At 45.4% G+C, this 20,719-nt stretch overlaps 1 protein-coding gene across 9 annotated transcripts in view; it reads right to left on the bottom strand.

The window, feature by feature from the left end:
• Window positions 1–1,299: 1,299 nt before the first annotated feature.
• Window positions 1,300–20,719, bottom strand: part of BCAS1 (brain enriched myelin associated protein 1) — a 93,723-nt gene continuing 74,303 nt past the window's right edge. For 4 of the 9 annotated variants that reach the window (XM_044262806.1, XM_044262807.1, XM_044262804.1 and 1 more), the window contains 2 exons: window positions 6,349–6,612; window positions 1,300–2,482 (listed from right to left, as the gene is read on the bottom strand). In XM_044262806.1, the coding sequence (XP_044118741.1) occupies window positions 2,408–2,482; window positions 6,349–6,612 (339 nt within the window). In that variant the 3' untranslated portion in view covers window positions 1,300–2,407. Of the gene's footprint in view, window positions 2,483–6,348; window positions 6,613–11,756; window positions 11,823–19,574; window positions 19,749–20,719 lie in introns of all 9 variants that reach the window. The other 5 variants (XM_044262801.1, XM_044262798.1, XM_044262803.1 and 2 more) reach the window with 3 other exon arrangements.

Genomic DNA, 20,719 nt, shown 5'->3' with positions numbered 1-20,719 from the left:
AATGAAACTGTCACCTTTCTCAATGGACTAGTATGGCCCAGAGCTCACCAAAGGTCACACAAGGCGACCCCCCCCTGGTGCTCGGGGACAAAGGAATTATCAGCTGCCTGGTTTTCTTGAATCAGCCCAGGCTCCCTGATGGTGCTGGTGGAGGAAAGTCACCCTGCCAGTAAGGGCTTCCCCAAAGGATTTTTTTCCTGACGCATGCCAAGTTAAGCATTCAGACCAGAAGTGGCATGAAGTCATTCTCAGCTGAGTGAGCCACAGACACTGATCTCCAGGTTTGGGCAGCAGGTCTGAAGAAGCTAAGGAAAGGGCCTCTGATCTTTATCTGAAACTAGCCTTGGGCCATCCAAGCTGAGAGCGCTAGCAGACCCCCACCGCAACGGGCCCCCCACATCTGGTTTTTCAGGGATACCATCGTTTTCCTGAATACCTTTTCCAAATGTCTTTTTTTTTTCTTTTGCCAAAGCCCTGGTTTTATTTACTTAATGTGAAAACTTGTCAGAAGACCGTATTCAATGTTTACGTCAGATCATTGTCTGATGGATTTTTACAAGCTAGTGTGTATCTGCGGATCTATTTGTATGCGTATGCATGTGAATGTGCATTCATTTATTCTTGTATGTAATATGTTGAGTATGGATGTGGACATACATTTCTCCACTTCTGTATGTAAAGTACATTTATATGTATGGACTGTTCCCTACATCGATGCAAATACATTATCTGCATATCATGTGCCTATCTATAGTGGACATGGCCCAGGCACACATCCTCTAGCTTCCCACTGCCCAGCGCAGTGGGAGCACCTTGCCTGTCCCACCACTTCCCAGGGTGTGCGGGAACTCAGCAGCAAGGGTCCAAGGGCCGGCTCCCCTTGGCTCAAGGTCGAACCGAGTGGAAGGTGCAAGTCGTGCTCCAGCGCCACCTAGGAGCTCAGGATGAAACTCAACTCCAGCTGAGGCCGATCCTCATTCAGCAACCTCCCTGCCCTGTGGGTCGCTTCCTCTCTCCACCCGAAGTCCTCCTCCGGTTTATCACAGGCTCCGGAATCTCTGCCTCAGGCTCTGCCCTAGGCAGCCTGGGCTCAGGCGGTGCTTTTATATAAGTGCCCGTGTATCTATGCAAATATATGTGCACCCATTTCTATGGGCACGTGCCCATATACACGGAAATCTAGGAGCATCTGGGAGGGAGGACAAGATGGAGGAAGAAGACTGATGTTATTCTGTGGACAAGAAAGCTGTCTCCGAGAGTACAAGAGCCCTGCTTTAAAAGTTGAAAATTAAAAGATGCTTTAGATGTAAATGTATTTTTTTTATTAAATCAGAAAAAAAAGATACAGTATACATGGTATCAGTCAATCATATGCTACTTTGAATTACATTTTAATAGACTCACGGTCCTATTTACTCCTCTGTACACGTATTAAGAAAACCTCGGGTATTTGAATAATCTTCCAGAAATTTTTATTAACTGGGGTTATGGGGAGGGTTTTATCAGAAAACATCCTGAGAACATTAGGAAATTACAGACAGACTTGAGATAAGTGTCAGACAGAACAGATGAAGCAAGCCCCTCCGCCATCTGAGAAGCATTAATAATGTGAGATCGCAGAGACCGAATCTTTGTTAGGGCTACGGGATGCAGGATTAAAATGGAGACCTCAGTGCCCCCTTGTGTTGCAAAGTAGACTTGCAACTTCATTCACTCAAGTTCTGCTTTTTTTGTTGTTGTTTGTTTCTTTTTTTGAAGTTGTAATCCTTGCCCTCCTCACTGAGTTTCAAAAAGCAACTGTTTCCCCCAATCATTTCAAACCTTCTGCGGTCAATCTTTCCCTTTCTCATCAATAACTTTCAAGGACCCTATTCGACAAGCAACGCCTATTCATTCCTTTTTCATTCCCCACACATTCCATTCCAGGAAATTGGCAACCCCAGCACCCCCCCACCCCAGCCCATGCTGTCCCTCCCAGAAATGTGAACTTAAACGGATTTTTGTCTCTCCTCTTTGAGTGTAGAGGATGAGCGTGTATTTCCTACAAAGCTTAATTCCTTCCAGCCGGCATTCTTTTTCTGCAACTTACTTGCCCCTGCCATTTCACATAACTTACTCGGAATGCCTTCCTCCGCCCGCTCCACCCCTGCCTGGCAACCATCAAGCCTCCCGACCTGACTGGTTCACCGGCTAAACCATCTTGACGACTCCTTCCCGGAAAAGACTGGACCAGAGACGTAAATAATACACCTCAATATACAACAGCTCAGGCTTAATTTGTAGGCAGAATTTCATTGGATGGCCATTAAAAGAGAACTATGTACACGGAGTGGGCTCGGGGAGGAAATGGAGTAGGGAGCAGACTTCTTGCTGGCAGGACAACTTGGTGGGAACTGTAGTGATTTGTTTACTTGGATTTGCCAACCGGTCCGATGGATACGGGGTCTGTTTGCACTTGGGCGTCCGACATCCGCTTTGGTCCCTGGAGAAAAATATAAAGAAGTTGCACCCTAATGAAAGTCTGAACTATCACGAGCGGTGACCGCCCTTTATCTCGCACTTACTCCATGCCAGGTCTTATGTTAAACAAACAGACCCTTTTGCATGAGTGGGGGATGACAGAAAGGTCTCCCACCAGATGTGGGATGCAATGCCCAGTTCTATCGCTTTCCGGCTCTGTGACAACTTGGAGGAATGACTTAACTCTTTGAACTCAGTTTCTTCATCTTTCCAGTGGGGGAATTACAGCTTATCTCAGAGGTCTGCTCCAAGGTAAAGCGAGTCCCCCTTCTGGCCCCCATGAGGCATGGATTTTGGCGATCAGAAGTATTGAGGTCACCTCCGTCCTGCCTATGGTCTCAGGCCTGCCCTTCGCCTGGCCAAGCTCACCCTCGTCTGGTCCTCTCGCCAGCCCAGTGAGACAGGCAGTGACGATTAGCCCAGTTGTACAGATGTGCAACAGGCTCTAAGAGAAGTCAGGACCGGCTTAGGGAGCATAGGACGGGCCCCCCGGACTTGGAATCGGAACCTCAGAGCACTGCTCTCCAGGCTCCAGCCTGGGTCTTGTCCACTCTTTCCAAGCCCTGCCTCAGGTCAGCCTGTGCCCAGTGGACAGGGCCAAAGGTGACAGGCAGGGGAATATCTTCTTTCTGATCTCCGTTCCTCTGTAAAACGGACTCCTAGCACCACTGGAGCGCGTCAGGGATCCGCGGCAGTGGGACAGATGAGGGCACCATCGAGTGGGTGATTCTTGGGCAAAAGAGGGGGTGGGGAAAAGACTCCTTCTCCAGTCAGAGCCCATGTTGATCAAATAGCTGTTTCCACAGACACATGTATGTGTCTGTCCATACACACACGCACATACACACGAGACATTCTGACATTTCCTTTCTCAACTGAGTCCCTCTGCTCAAAAGCCAAATGCTTGCAAACAGTGGCCCTTGATGAGTTCTAAAGGTTTCCTTCCAGTTTTTTTTTCAGACGCAGCTCGAAATGCCAAGGAGGCTGCCCCCATTAGAATCCAGGCAGCACGACGAAGGAGCGAAGGAAGGAGCCGAGCAGAGAGGACCGCTCCTGGAGGGCGAAGAGGAAGCAGGGATGGGCAGGCAGTGAATCTGGGAACCGACTGGGGCAGACGGCCTTGGGCAGGGAGAAAGGGAGGCAGCATGCGGACAGGGAGGATGAGCTGTGGGGGAGGAGTCCCACATGGGCTTAGGTGACAGCTCTGTGAGCCAATGTCCCAACTGGGGACAATTGCTGGGGGTCAGGCTCCAGTCCAAACGCAAGGTCCCGGAGTATTTGCCGGGGAAATGGTAGCATGTACTACGGAATTCCTGCTTCATGTCAGGTACTGGACCCCTGAGGACACACATTCACTCGATTCCCCAGGAACCCTAGAGTGGTTGCTGTCTTTATCACCTCAACTTTGCACAGGGGCAACCTGAGGCTCCGAGGGATGAAATGACTAACCGAAGGTCACACAGCTAGGAAGTGGTAGGTCCAGGACTCCAGGGAAGCTGCCCAAATTCACAGCACAGGCTCCTGGGCACTGCTCTGTTCTTTCCACTGCCCTAGGTGCTGTGTGGTCACCTCTGGGCTTCTCAGCTCTGGCCCCACTGACACTCTGGGCTCCCCTACCCCCATCTATCAAAGGTCACTGATACCCACAGATATTCAGGGACAGGGACAATCAGGAATGCCCCACTAGTTTAGGGCAGTTTATCTCATGTACCTGCCCCATGACTATCACACTGAAGGTTAACTACAGCCCCATGGCTGTTCTGTGCACTGTGGGACATTTATCTACATCCCTGGTCTCTACCCACAATGTCCCCACAGCACCTACTCCCCGTAGTGACCATCAGAATGGTCTCTGGACATTGCTGAGTGTCTCCTGCAGAGAAAATCACGGGTTCAGAACTACTGGATGAGAGGCACCCTGTTAGCTCCAGGGATTTCGTGGGTAAAGAGATATACAGAGAACATTCCATGAGCCTCTGACCAAAAAATTAAATAAAACGAATAAAATAAAACTCAGAAAACAACAAAAAACCACCATGAAAGTGGGGAACTCACTGGCCCATGAGCTCAGCATCTTCCCAGAACAGCGCCCTCCCCACGCGGTACACACCCCAGACACTGTGGCTTGGCAGGGAATGGGTCGACCAGAACTTTGGGCAAAAAAAAAAAAAAAAAAAAAAAAAAAGTGCACAGTCAGTTTGGAACTGTCTGGAAAAGGATTTACACTCCTCTCCAAGGAATTAGAGCAGAGAACGGGGACAAATTTTCCAACAAAACCACTCAAAGTGTGATCAGTCTTTAGGCTTCCTCTCCCCCCTCCCCGCCTTGATGGTCGGTCTCTGGTCTTCATCATCTCTTAAAACCCAGGGAGGGCTTAAAACCTAGAGCCTTGGGGTTGGGAGAGGGGCTCTGTACCCGTGCTTCCCATTTCCAAACAGCCTCAAACCATGACTTCAAGCACGGCCTTACCCTGAGCTTCCATACCCGTCCTCAGACACGGAGCAGACGGACTATGAAGACATTCATCCATAAAACAGACACGGAGCCCGAGAGTCTGCGTTGCTAACAGGTTCCCATAGATGCTGTTTGGAGACCAACCTTGGGCCCAGGGGAACCATTGTACTCCCCCAACTCCATCCATCAGAGTCACTAATTCCTACAGGTGTTCAGCGACTGGGGCAATCAGGAACCGATCAATTGCTTCACAGTCGCTTGCTTTGAGCTCCTGCCCCAGCTCCATCACGGCCTGCAGCTGACCCCAGCTGACCCCAGCCCCGTGGCGACTGTCCCTGTGATTTCCTTGTCCTGCGTTACGGGCTCAAGCCACCTCCCCCGGGGCCCAAGTATGACTTGACCTGTTTCTCCATATTGGAGACTTGACCTCCTTGCTGAAGTTTTGATTAATGACCTTCCAACTCTCCTTATTTGCCAGGATCAATATTATCCTAAATATAAGAAGACATTTACTACTGCCGTATTTCACTCCATCCACTCCTTCCCTCATTCAACAGCCCCTGCTTTGCTGTCTGTTATGCTCCAGCCCCCACTCTGGGGAGGCCAGCACGGCTGCTCATGAGAGTGTCATTGGTCGCAGCTCTCCCAAAGCCGCCAGTCCAGGGGAGGAGACGGAGAAGAACCACAAAGACACACACACACACACACACACACACACACTAACTCGGAGGTTAATTAATCGTTGAATGTCTGGGCTCCCCTCACCCTGGACCAGGCCTCTCTGGAAGGCAGGAGCTAATTTTTAGTCACCTCTGTATACCCACCACCCAAGGTCACGTTCAGAGCAGCTTCCTGATTTAAACACTTCAAGGCTCCCTTTGGCCACAGACGAACACGGATGTTCCCCATCAACACCCATTCCTGCCACCTTGCCTCTGTCCTCCTGCGCTCTCTTCCCGCTGGATGATTTCACTTCTGTGCTGTCTCTCCATCCCTGGGACACACTCGGCCTTCAGGCCTTCCCTTGCCTCCTCCTCCACAGGCTCATCTGAGGCCTCACCTTGGACGTGATCTCTGCGGAGAAGCTTTCCCCCGACACTCCTTTCAACCCCCTGTCTTCTGCCTCCCCACTCTTGGTCCACTCAGTGTCCCTGCCCCCAGCCATCTGCACCTGATTGAACCCCCCCTCCCCCCGCCGCCGCCAGTGGTGAGTTCTCTGCCCACGCTGCTCTCTGAGCCTAGCCCAGCACCTGCCAGACAGCCCGATCTCCATCAGCATTTCCTTGACCAAGGTCTAGGCCAGTCCCACCTTGAAGGTGGGAACCACATTCCTGGCCCAAGAGCCTCGAAAGAAGAGACCAACAATCTACCTACCAGGCCCTTAAAGAAGCCTCCGAGGGACTGTCGCCGCTTCTCCTGCCTCTTGTGGGGCTTGTCCCCATTCTGCAGCGAGTTCGCCTCACCCATGGCCGGTTCCGCACACTGGGCTGGTTCTTTGGCTTCCTGCTTGTGGCTCTTCTGCTTGTTCCCCTCAGTCGCCACCTTCTTGTCCTTGGAGGAACCCTCTTTGCTCTTCTGGCCTGCTCCCGCCGGCTCCGGCTCTGGGGGTGTGACGGCCTTCCCTGGTGAGTCTGACGTCTGCGGCAAAGTCAAACAAAATGTGTGTTTAGGGGCTGGAAGACCACGCTCCATAGCAGGGGACTAAGTATGTCAGAACAGAGGCGTTCAAATGTTGGATGGGGTCTACCTTCATGAGTCTTGGATGGAATGAAAAAAAAAATAAGAAAAAGGTACAAATACTTATGATGGTTCAAGGTCCCAGTAGGAGACATTTATATGTTTATCTAATAATTTATCTATTTATGTTTTCCTACTCAAGATTCTTCTCTCCTTCTTCTGGGACTAGAACTTGGGTTTTCCTTGGAGAATCACACTTTTCTCTCCTTTATTCACCGTGGGTTCAGACAAATTAATTCCTCCCCTGGACAAAGGCACAGGACTCGGACCTGGCTGGTCAGAGCTGTGCACGTGATCGGGCTGCTGTGATCGGTTCAGGCTGGCTGGACGCAGATAAAAACTGAGCTAATGCCAGAACCTTGCTAAACCACCCAAGAGAGATCTGTCCACCCTCCATTAGATTCCGAACCGTGAAGATAAAAGCCTGGAGCTTCCAGAGCCAGCACCATTTTCAGGAAAAACCTGCTTGAAAAGGAAGACACTAGAGAGAAAAGCAGAGCTGAGAGATGAAGAGAGAGAGAGAAGGAGAAAGAACCCAGATGCTGATAGCCTCAGATATGCCCTTGGATCTAGCTGTTCCTGAAGCCCTTTTGTGCTTAAGCCAGCTTTGAGAGGGTTTTTCCCGCTTAACAACCACATGTGATTCTTTTCCTGGGGATGCTTAGTCTTTTTTCATGGTTATGTCTACCTTAGTTTCTGGTGTGAAACTCTTCTTTTGTCTATAAAACAGTGGTGAGAGAACATAAGTGTTTTGAGTTTTGAATGCACATCTTTCACGCTGAAGAGAGATTTTTGCAATCCTACCTGGTTCCTACAGTTTGGAAGGATGAAGCTATACAATCCAAAATTCTAGAAAATTCTAGGTAAATTACAGATAACAAAATCTGTAAAAGCCTTTTCCCCATAATTTACTTGAACTGAAATTATGATAGGGGCCAGACAGATGAAATAAAAACATGACCAATGCCAGGGGTAAAAATAATCACAAAGAGACTTATTTCCCCAGTTGGGAAAGCAATGTAAGACATATGTCCCTAGTGTAAGAAGAACACCAGTTCAAGCAATTCTGGCTTTGATGTTAGGGAGAAAATTGGAGTGGTGGGAAGAATTGTGGTGAATTTTCACCTGCCCTGTCCAAAGGGGTAAGAGCTGCTCAGAGCCAGCCAAGACCCTGTGCAGGATTACAGCCCCAGTGCTGTCCAGTCTTCTGTTTTTCGCATAGAAACTTGAAAACAGCCACAACACCAGTAGCCCCATGGGCCACATTTGACCCACTGAATATATGTTTATAATTTCTGATTTGTAAAAGAGATAGATTGTTCCTGAGTGAGAAAGTTCCTCGGATAAAGTTGCAGTCTGATGGAGAAAACAATAAGCAAAGAACTATCATTTCTTATCAGTATCAATATAACCCTTAGAAATGAGCAAGAAGCCAGAAGATTCCCCAGTCCCAAGAGTCTCATGAGGGCAGAATTCCTTGGAGAAAAAAAACATCCGAAACCGAGTCACCCCAATAAGCTGTCCTGCCACGGCCTGCTGAATATTCCCATCAGACCCTGGCTGCCAAAGTTGCAGCAAATGCGAAGTAAGATACAGAAGCCCAAATCCTACAGAGAGCGGAGAGCGGATATCCCTGTACAGTGAGACAGAAATCCCCACCATGATGCTCGTCAGAAAGACCACAGGCCATTTGAACACCCTGTTGACTGTTCTTTTTTTGCATAGAAGATGGTAAGATCCAGTTATTTGTTAAGGGCTTTTTGTTTGTGGTCAAAAGAGCAGGGCGTGGCTCTGGTTCCATCACATCCTTGCTGTATGACCTGGAATAAGTCATTTGCTCTCTCAGCTTCCTCATCTGTGTGGACGCAACAAAGACATCGTACCTCATGGTGGTCTGAGGATAAAAGTAGCCAATCACGGAAAGCCTGTATCACATGGTTTCTGGCCCATGGGAAAGGCCAAACATCGGGGGGCCCACCTTCTTGTTGGGTCTGGGAGAGGGGGGTTCCACGACACACAACTTAACTTTAAAAACACAAAGTCTCAGGCAAACTGGGAAGAGTTGGTCATCCTGACCCAACATTGCCCACAGCGAATCTTCCTGACCGATTCTTTCTGTGTGGAGCTGAGAGCCAGGTACAGACAAAGGGCTCAGGAAATACTTGTTAAATCAAGTGTCCCTGTGCCTCTCCAACCTTATCTTTTATCCCTTTCCGTTCTGTTCCTTCTGCTCTAGACACATGGCCTCCCCTTCTTCCACGAACAAACTTATTCTCAAAAAAAGGGGCTTCACATTCACTGTTAACGTCTCAGTGTGCTCATAGGCTTTGACAGGATTGCTGCTTTTTTGTGTCAAGTCTCAGCTCTGATGTTGCCTCCTTGGAGACTCAGTCCCTGGTTAGACGGTCTAAAGAAGCCCGACTCCTCTCTGACAAAACACTGCTGTGTTTTCTTTATGTTTGCCTTAATCTTGGGGATTTCTTGGCTCACTTGAGAGTGTTCCACCCGCCTCCCTCTGCTGGAGGGGGAGCTCTGGAGAACAAAACTCTTCTGTCTTCCGTGGCTTCATTCCCAGCACCTCATCTGACACATAGTAAGTCTCCACCAAAATGGGTTGAATGAATGGCCACCAACTCGCCTTCCAGATGTTTCTACACTATTTTCCTCAGCAAATTACTGTGAGGTGGGGAGGGAGAAGTGCCCACACATCAATAGCTTTCACAGGACATTGATTTTTTTTTTTTTTTTTCCAGGAGGAGAGCTTTCAATGGATCAGCTCCATTTACCACAGGGTTATGCCATGCTATTAGGCTTAAATGTTCTTCTTAATGGCTTAGAAACAAATTTCTGAGAATAACAGATGGCTGGTTCCTTATATTCAAAGTAAGCTAAGAATCTAAAACTGTGTGATGATTGTTTTATCACGAAACGTAGATGATTTAAAAATATTTGCTTGGGATCTGACTCTGTCTCAGAATTTATAACAAAAATTATTCTCATCCAAATCGTCTTGAGTATGTCCTCCCCTAGAACCCAGTGATGCTGGCAGAAAGCTGGAGGACAAGGTCATGGGACCATCCCGTTTGATTCAGACCTTGGAAGCATACCTTAGACCAGGAGGTGCCCGAGGCTGCTTCTCCTGGAATCATCAACCAAGATTTTTATAACCCTGAGGGGGCGAATTGGAAAGGAACAGAGACTGTCTCTTCCCACCCCCCCCAAATGAAACTAAATATTTATCATATCTCCAAGATCACCCATCTCAAGTCTGGATCCAGGGCTCTGTAATGGATACTCGGAACACTCCTCGTAAGTGTAAATGGAATGAAGTTTCTAGCTCCCTCAGATTTTCACGGACTTCACATCCATTTCAGAATCACCAAGGTGACTGGCACCCCGGTTTCACGTTCAGATCCCAGACAAAATGTACAACGATATCTGGATGTTTCGTAACGAATAAAGTAAATTTATCTTATTTTCAAGGTAGTGAACTTCAGGATTTTGGGTTCAGAAGTGGTCGAGAGAATGGGTCGGGGGGGGCAAGCATACTCAGAAGTTGAAAAAGAAAAACAAAAATAATTTGAGTGTAGCAAAAAGCAACCTATTCCCTGTTGAAATATATGGTCTAATTCAATTAATATAGAAATAGAAATATAACAAATTATTTATAGCTATTGTTGTCCATTTGTGTGCTATGAACAATACACTAGTGTGGTAATTTCCTATCAGTAGCATAACAGTAATAGTAACAAACTAATAGCCACCTCTATGGCTTCCTGTGTTGAAGCCCCAACCCACAGTGTGAAAGTATTTGGAGTAAGAAAGTAACTAGGGTTAATTGAGGTCATAGGTTGGGGTCCTCATCCAATAGGATTAGTGTCCTTATAAGAGCCACCATGGGAAGACATAACAGAAATCAGCTGGAGGAAAGCCAGGAAGAGAGCTCTCCTTGCCAGAAACCACGCTAGCATCCTGATCTTGGATTTTTCATAGAAAACTGTGAGAAAATAAATTTCTGTTGTTAAACCATTGAGTCTGTTGGTCGTTTGTACGGCAGCCCGTGTGGCTCCCATAGCAACTAACATTTACTGGGTCTGCGGTACTAGGACTGTTCCAGGGGCTTTACATGTGTTGACATATAAAGGAGGACAATGCCACGAAGCAGTACTTTTCCTAGCTCCATTGTAGAGATGAGGAAACTGAGGCATAGAGAGATTTGGTCAGCTGTTTTTAATCACACAGATTAAAAGGAGTGGAGCCAGGGTTCGAACACAGGTGGTCTGAGCCTGCAACTCATGTTCTTAACCAGTTCTCTGTATCGCAAACATCAGTAGAAGAATATTTGAGGACACTTTTGTGAAGCTATATTTCTAAGTTACGAAAGCACGCAGGTAATAAAATGGGGTGTAGAGCATGAGACGATCCCATTAAAAAATGATTTGCATCATTATAACAATGTCATAGCTAGGTTTCTTTAGAATGGAGAAAATAATGGAAAAAACCCCATGGGATCCCAAATCTTTCACCCACCCCCCTTTTTTTTTTTTTTCAAGAAAGAGCTCCTACTGTATGCCAGACACTATGCAATGTGATAGAAAAACCAAAGAGCCTCCTCCCTTGCTCCACAGATGCCCCAGACACGGAAAGGAAAGGGTAAAGGAAGCATAATTAATAGACAAATGACTTGTTACAATGTGTGATCAATTCCACAAAGTAAAAGAACAAGATGCACTGATGATGGATAGAAGTAGAACATCTACTTCTTGGAGGAGGTGACCTTTAGCCCAAGACCTGAAGGATAGGAAGGGATTTGCCAGGTAGAGAAGAGGGAAAAACATTTGTTAAATATGAAATGGCCAGGAAACTCAAGCTTGTTCATGCATATATCTGCAGAGCCCAAGATAGTGCCTACCATACAGCAGGTGCTTAACCCAGAGCTGGTAAATGATTGTCTGTGGCTGAGAACTGCATGGGCAACTAAGCTGGAAAGAAGGCAGAACATGCAAGCTCAACCCACCACCGAGTAGATCTCACGGATCACTTACTTGATGGTTGGAGTCCTTCCCATTTACTTCTTCTGAGTGGGTGATCCCTCCATCCCCTTTCACTGACTAAAATAACAAACAGACAACGGCCTTTCAGCTACCATGAGCACAGCAACATGGAGAACGCACAGGAGTTCTGAAATGGATGACCTCAGTCATTCATGATTGAGATTCTGGGTCGAGACAAATGGAAGACCAGCTAGAAACACATTACTCACGAGATACACAATTTCCATGGGGTTTGTAACCAGAGTCCGATTATAGTCAAGAGTTGGCTTCCCCACATAACAACAACAATGGAACTCTTAAACCCTGGGAGTAGGTAATCCTGGGATAAAGAAACGGTGACCAAAATGCCAATGGTGGAACCAGGAGGTGGTGGGACGTGTTGAATGAATGAACAATTAAACCATCGGTAGACTTCCACTGGTAACATTTAAGGTGGTGGGTGTTTCCTTGTATTTTTTTTTCTCCTCACAGAGAGGTGGGGTTTATTGACTATCCTATTTTTTTCCTTTTTAGTGGCTGCTGTGGCCCATGGTATCAGGATAGTGCTGGTTGGGTTGAATTCACAGCTTTGGCTCCTGAAAGCACACGCTCAACAAAGGGTTCTCAAATTGTGATCCCAGGGCCACAGCCTCAGCATCACTTGGGAGTTTGTTAGAAATACCATTTCTTGAGAACCACGCCAGATCTACTGAATCAGAAACTCTCAGGGGCGGGTGGGGAGCGGGGCTGAGCAACAAGCCCTCCAGGTGATTCTGAAGCATACTTGAGTTTAAGCATCACTTTTTAAAGCTAACTGGCATAGACAAATGCAGACCAATACTGGGGTCTGCTGTCTCAACTGTCAATTCAATAATGCTCTCTGCCCAATGCTTGATAAAGTACCTGAGAAATTTGGTAATGAATTGTCCAGTTCTTAGCAACAATGTTGCCTCGGGTTTAATTCCCACATATTTGGTCATTGTTCATTATCTCCTCCACAGGGAGTGTAGGAAACAGGGGGTAAGCAATGGGGGGGCAAAAGGAAGACTTCAGCTCCCATTGTTATGATCTTAGCTGTTCTGCCAATAGATGGCAAGAAACTCTAACACCTGCATTGAGAACAGGTAAAAACATCAAGGCACTCAAATAATTTTTGACTGATTAATATATGTCTCTGTAACCTGAGGTATGGTACTCATATTAGTAAAGACAATAAAAATTATTATTCATGAAAGCTAACTTTTAGTGGAGTGCTTACTGAGGGTCAGGCAGTGTGTTCATGAGATAATAACCCTCCCTACTTAGTTCAGTTATTCATCATGCAGAACCTTAAGATGGAAAAATAATTTTATTTGCCTCATTTTACAGGCAAGGACATGGAAACTCAACGAAACCAGCATGGGTCATGGAACTAGCAGGTTAGGGAGTCCGGATCTGATACCGAGCAATGATTTCATATTCCATACTCTTAACCGCCTCCCTGTACTGTCCCTCCAAGGTAGGAGGCACCATTCAATGAACACATTTTTTTTTAAATTGAGCATCTAATACAAAGCCCCTGATTAGGAAAGATAATAAGGGCTTGGATAAGCTGGAGGTTCATACATCTCAAACAGGGAAGTTTGTGGAACATGCCCTTCCTCAGAGGTCAACCAGGCTCATCCTTAAATATTACTTGGTGCTGCTAAGATTGAGAAGTCTTGACGAGGACTGTCAACAGTTTAAGGCAGTATGACAATTTCTAGATCTTGTCCTACCTCCGAAACAACCTTCACAGAGCTTGGCAGAACCTTGATACATGCTTCTTGATTGGTTAGCAATGGAAGAAATCTTTCTTCAGCCTGAACCCCCTGGTGTCTGGAAGTTCCATGTGCTTTTCTTAGGGACATCACGGTCATGGGCTTCACCAAGGTGTTCAGCCCAGAGGCAAAAAGGATAGGTTTGTCCTCTACATACACTTTAGATCCATTTAGATGGAAAATTTTTTTTTTCTTCCTCTGGGTCTTCTGCATTGTTCTACATGGGCCAGTTTTGCTTGAGAACATTTAGAAAAAGAAATTGACTCTCTTGGTTATTATTTCTCTCCCTGTAACCAGCTCTGACAGCCTTCTCATTGCATCCAAAGGTTTTTGCCATTTGCCAGTTCTCTGGCCTCCAGAATTCAGGCCATCATTAAGAGCCTTTCCTACCCAAACACATTTCCTAGTGTCCTTTAGACTATGGTGTCACATCCTCACTAGCTGGCCTTCGGGTAGTGCTGAGGGGCAAAACCAGCCAAACAAACATACAAAATGGTTTTTTAAGCTAAACCTGAATGGAGATCAAGGGGCATGCATGGCTCCTGGGGCCACTTTCCTGTCCAAGAGAGAGAGAGATTTTTAACTTCCCCTTAGTGGTTTCAATTTGATATCCGTTAGGTCCTCTGCCAGTTGAAGGTTGCAATCTGTTTTCTTCCCCTCCCTGTCTTTTCGAGCCCTTGGAGGAGAATTGGGATTGAATCAGAAGGCTTTCTTGGCAGCAGTGATCTAGATTACTATCCTGAAAACAGCCCCTCTGGCTGTCAGGGAGATCAATGCAAAGAAGTTCAACTTCCTCTTCTTTAAAAAAGAGACGCTCTCAAGCTTTTCTAGGATTTTCCTCTGTTATTCATTTTGAGGCACAAAAAGCTGTATATATGCGAAGTAACTGCATTCTGAGTTTAGACTAAGGGTCTTACGAAGTCCCTCCCTCCCTTCCTCTCTTTGTTTTCTTTCTATCCGGCTCTCATCTTTGCAGAGTCCTTTCAGAGACCAAGTCAAATAGTTCACGTTGGGCTTTGTATTCAAAGGACCATAACCACAGAAGCCCATTTTCTCCAGCTGTCAAAAATCAAGTTCCTGTTTAAAGGAACCCAGATTTTTTTTCCAGGGACTACCTAATACCCTAAAGAATAATTTGAAGGCTACCAAAGAAACAATTTCAGAGGTTTTCTAGTTCAATACTGAGCAAATTTCTTCCAGGGGCTTATTTTTATTGATGAGAGCAAAAGGTGAAGCATCTCAAGGCATCCAGCCAGTAGTGTTGGGTTGGAATCTGGTTGTGACATCTAAGCTTTGCATGTTTATAAAGCCATTTTTATTTCTTTATTGTGTCACGCATTCCGATAGCTTGATACTCTGAGGAGCATTTGAATCCTCTCCAACATGTATCACTTAGATATTCAAAGTTCTAGTGGAAATGTTGGGTGGGCATTCTCATTCCTTTGAAAGGAGTGCAAGCATATTTTTGGTGGAGATCTAATCCAACCAAAGTTGCGATTTAAAAGAAGAATTGGGAAGATACTTTCAATTATCTTTTTTTCTTCCTCTGGGTCTTCTGCATTGTTCTACATGGGCCAGCCTTGCTTGAGAACATTTGGAAAAAGAAAGTGCAGGACTGTTTACTAGATCAGCCTCATTGTCACACAAATCCAAGGAAATAGACCTGCTAGAAATTTCCAGAATCAACAAAGGCGATGGGTCCAACCTTCGTGTTTTACCAAGATGCCCAACTGAAACAGAACTAGACTGTCAGACAAAAACGACACAGTCAAGGCAAATCTCATTTTAGTGACAAGTAAATTCAGAAAACATCCCTCCCAGCTTTACGTAAGTCATGTGTTAATTCTCCTCTCTCTTGCCTTGTTGTAATTTCAGGGACTTGAGCTGAGCACCGGAAACACTACCAGGAGAATCACAAAAATGGAGTTTGGGCTGTTCTACCTCCACATACCCTCAAGGAGAACCAGCTGCCGGGAGCCCAAAAGGCACAGTCACGTCTAAGTACAGGCGTGAGCTTTAACGGCAAAACGCACCGGAGTCTGAGCGATGGTGCTGCCATTTACCAGCTCTGTGACCCTGAGCGGTCACTTCAGTACCCTGAGTCTTCATGCCCTCTCTGCACGGTGGGGGCAGGGATGTGTTGTTGGGGTTTTTAGGCTAATAAATGAGCTAAGGCATGCACTAGGCTAGCACGGTGCTGGCCAGGCCACTGGCACGTGATACATAAACACTAGCTATTATCATCATTACTGTAATTATTAACGGAGAGTGCCAAGTGACCACAGAATCCCCTGCCAGGGTAGAAAGGAAAGCAAGCTGCTCTGGAGACAGGAATTGCCCAAAGAAATGTGATTTTCAGAAACCTGAAGAGCAACTCTGTGTTCATAGTCAGGTCTCAGGGCAGAACAGGAGATCGAGAACTTGAGCTAGAAGATCCCTGTTCTTGTTTTTTTCTTTTACGATCACCATAACAAACCATCCTCCCTTTTCCTCCAGATGGCACATTTCAATCGGTTTTATTAGATTTATAGATTGAAGGTAAGCAACGGAAGACTGTGATTTCCTATCACATTCGAATATTATATTCGGATATTATATTTGCTCTATCCTCATTTGGATCTTATATTTGCCCAATATTAAAGCTCACAGTCCTTCTCTGTGCCTGAGAACATTATTCCAACAAAAAGCTTCTTACAAAATGAATGGTCTAAGGAAAGAGACAGGAGGAGGATTAAATGAAACAGTAGGCAACAATAGTTCGGAGGAGGAAAGCACTTTGTAAGTACAGGGTGTTATTAATATTGACAAATTATAAACCTATATCTGTATTTCTATCTACCACCGTATGGTTTCATCTGCCTACCTGGTTTGTGGGCACATGAATAGAGTTCTCCACCTACTCACCTGATAAAAATACACTAGCACTTCAAATATCCAATTTCTTGACATACACTTGAATTAATACATATAAGAATCTTTTTCTATTTAGGGCATGACAGATGCCTTAGTGACTCCTTGCAATTATTTTGAAGATCTATAGAAGCCCACAGCATTTTTGTGAAGTAGATCTACGTGTGTCCGATGCCGGATGAGGATGTAGGGACTCTATTTTTTCCTGAAATATACTTATTTTTCCTGAAAGGAGATTATTTGCAAAATAATCTATTACTTCTATTTTTTAACGAGAGGTTAGTTTCTGGAAAGAAAAAAATCTCTTTGGAAATAAATTGGGCAATGCATTTATTATTTTTTTAAAATATGCAACCGTGAGTCATGTTGCCATGGGACAGCAAAATATGTTTTCTGAGAGAAACTTAAGAGAGACCAAGGTGAAGAGGTAGGAAATCAATGCTGATGAATGGAGATATTGATCACAAAACAAGGTTAATGCATTTGCAGTTGAGTTTCCTCCTCAATTAAATCGGTTATTTTGAAAAGAACTATATTTTGCTAACAGTATCTAAAATCAATTTGGAACATTCACTTATTTGGCTCAAAAAATAAAAAGGGAAAAGCTCAGTGATGAGTCGGATGTTGTCTGGAGTTTCAAGCCCTGAGAGGAGGATTTGGTTTGGTTCGATCTTCTCCCGCATAAATCCAGACTTTAAATTCTTTTGGAAGTCATGATATGTGAACTCTAAGTGTTTCCTGAAGACAAATGCTGCAGCCAACTCCAGGAATGCGCACTGTGGGAATATTAGCACATGTGCGTAAAGGTAGGTGTGCAAGAATGTTCGTCAGGTTCGTGAGTGAAGCACCTGAGATCATGTGCTTGGGGCCCATGGTGTGTGCTCACTGCATATGGCCTAGAGTCAAAAGTAAACAAGTTTTCCTCACTGGGTTTTATTTTCTGTGAAGACAGGGCCACATCTACTTATTGTTATATCCCAATGTATGGAATACAATGGGTACTCAGTAATCATTTGTTGAAAGAATGACCAAATGAAGTGCAACGAGTTGGAAACAAATCCAGTTTCCATCAATCCCAGTATGATAAACCCAGAGGATGTGATTCCATGATTGTTATAAAGAATGGGGTGGGCCATATCAGGGATACACCACCAAATACCCACAGGGATAGGGCCAGTGACATAAACAAGTGAGCTGGGTGTGACAACACGGAGTCGTGGGATCAGTGATGAAATGGAAGACCCACGTTTTCTGTGTATTTGAACTATTCACAATGGTAATATATTGTTATAACGAAAACAAAACAGACTGCAAGACAAGAATCACTACGATATCTGGAATTTTTAGGGAAAATCCCCTAAATCATGGGAGCTTTAGAGTTTGAACATTAAATTGAGGGCAGTCATGGTCAAGCTCCCAGGCGTAACCCTTTCTATGGATGGTACATAATTAGAACGATGGCCCTTGTCGACCGGATGCTACGGACGCACCGAGGATTGCTCCAGGAAGATGTGTCCCCATGCATCTCCACCCTTGTCCTATGGAGATTCAGTTATAAAGGACTCTTTCGTTTCCAACTCGTTCCCCTAACTGTTCAGAGGAACCCGTTTCTATGGCTAGAAAATATCCCCCAGAAGCCTCTAAAGGATAGCTCTGGAGGGTGAACTGGAGTAATCTGGGACCTCATTAGAATTCAAGGATTTGGATTGAAAGGACGCAGTGGGTGGTTTAGAATTCGTTCATGCTTTATTTGGAGGCTCTTACATTCTCTTGTCTTTAAGTGAAGAAGTCTCAGGTTGGTTATTTAGAAGAGAAAGTCGTACTATTTGCTGGGGAGGGGGTGGTGCTCTCAGCCCCACCAGGAATGGGGAAGTTGGATCACTCTCACTGTCATGACGAGCTATTTGGAGATGCCGTTTGTAATGTAGTTGGGTTGCCAGAAAGAGGCCAAATGTTCTTTTCTTTCTTGACATTGTGTAAAAATTGGTTGAAAAATCTCAGATCTTGTTCCCCATTTTCGGTGCCGAAACGCAGAGTTAATGACCAGGAGCATAGATGGGGACCCAGCCATGCAGGCTGCTCACTACTGACTCTACACTTCCTACTCCCTGACAGTCCGATGACAAAAGAAAATGATTCCTGTTGACAGTTTCTAAGAGAGTCATTTCTTATATGCCTCAGCTCCCACTGGCAAGGGTTTTATGTTATGTTATGTTGTGTGGTGGACTAGAAAGAATTCCTTACTGGGCAGAGCCTGTGAAACCAGAGGGCTGCTTTCTCAAAGGATTAAATTCCCAAATACTCCTGAATATAATGGTGCACTATAATGAAATTCTTGTTTTTCATTAAAAGAGAATTAAACCGATGACCTTTTGCATGGGCTTTTGCTTTTTGTCTTCCAACCACGTTGGGTTTTGTTGCATTATATTATTTAAGTTCTTGGATGCTTTGTTACTTAATGTACATGACACTTAAGCGACACCAAAAAACATCTGCCCACATTCTTTCCATTTTATGCAAGCTAAAAGCATGACAAATTCACCAAGTTATACGTGTCCACGATTAGAAAATTATGTTGTCACTTTATAATTGGAATTATTTTTAGATCGGCTTTGTCCAAGATTGTGTCACTCACACATCACTTCCAGAATTTTTCCAACAGCAATATATATAACTTGGCCTATTTCTTACCTAGTCCTTTAAACAATGCCTTATGTTCTTTATGTAAATAAATGTATTCTCAAAGGAAACTGCATGTCATTACCATAATGAGAAAAACAATATCATTTGCCATACACAGAAGGAAACTTTAAAAATAAATTGAATTGAAAGCGAGCAATATTAACTTCTGCATGGATGCTGCTTGTGCCAAAGCTCAGGACCTAAGATCAGCTCTTTCCTTGTTAAAAAGGAAGTTAGCAGGAGTTAAGGAAAGATTAAGGAGCATTAGCAATAAACTGAGTCAGGAGGAGGAAAGGGAATTATCTCCCTGCACAGGACTGATGACCCGTGCATCCCTCTACCCCCTACAGTTACGTCTCACCCCACCTGAGACAGGTCCTTCACTCTCAGAAGCTGATCTGGGGATTCCAGCTTTCCCTGCTGGGAGCAGGGGGCTTACCATTTGTCTGAGAAACGTCATCAGGAGGGTTCTTGGTGGTTTGCGTTCTTCTCTTTTGAGTCTTACTTCTGTGGGTTCGGGGGTGGCATCTCCTCCTTCGTTGAGATCCACTGTTTGTAAGGTTGAGTCTACTTCCTCGGACTTTACAACCTCTACTGGTGATTCACACACCACCTGGATTATTTTGCCAGGTAATAAGACAGTGAAAAGAAAAACACACACGTTCCCCAAAACAGGCTTTATAAAGTAGGGGGAGTCCTGGTGGCCCCCGTGTCCACGTGCTACAGGTGTGACCCAATGATCATTTCTACCCAGGCACATCTTTGAGAAGGATGCAAAGTGTGCTTTCAAACAGCCAATTTCTGAAAAAAATGCCAAATATGCTGACTCGGAAGTAGCAAAAATCGTGCTCCGCAAGGTACAAGGCTGAAATAGGAAGTCTTCCGAGGGACAACAGGCTCCTCCCATTTCCATTCCAGGAGCCCCGCCTCTTTGGCCTGCCATCAAGGCGACTTACCCCAGGCCTGTATAAAAATCAGGAGTCGTTATTTCCTTAAAGGTCCAGCCTTAGAGTCGGTGACAAGGACACCTTCTGCTGCATGCAACTGGGAAGACCTGTCCTCTTTGTGGAAAAGATAGCGTGAAGTCCACGCTGAATTTCACAGACGGGACCTCCTCCTTGACTTACTTCCCACCTCACCCCAGGGCCGGTCATTTGCCTTTGTCTCTTAATTGAAGTTCAGAAGAAAAACGGCACTTGGCAAGAAAACCATAGCGAAGTTCCTGACAGCCCCCAGCAACGTACCTGGTGAGCTTAGAACCCGCGAAAGGTCTGTCGGGGAGAAGGGATGGCCAGTAATGGGGGGTTTGGGTGGAAGGGTCCAATTCACCTGCACTCTGATTTCAAATTCTGTTCTTTTGCATTGCCTCCCTCCATTTGTGCTGTGCCCCAGTCACATCTGGACCATTTCCTGATTTGCATTGATCCCTGCAGCAGATTTAATTGGCCTGGAGAAGGCTCCAAAATTTGTTTCCTCAGACAGGGGCTGGCAAACGACTACCAAATCTGTCCCAGAGACTGTTTCAGCACAACCCCGAGCAAAAAATGGATTTTACATTTTTTTTTTAAAGGCCTGCAAAATGTT

Source organism: Neovison vison, chromosome 8 (genome assembly GCF_020171115.1).
Source record: "Neovison vison isolate M4711 chromosome 8, ASM_NN_V1, whole genome shotgun sequence".
In the NCBI taxonomy this organism is placed as follows: domain Eukaryota; kingdom Metazoa; phylum Chordata; class Mammalia; order Carnivora; family Mustelidae; genus Neogale; species Neogale vison.
This window is presented reverse-complemented; position numbering and strand designations above follow the sequence as displayed.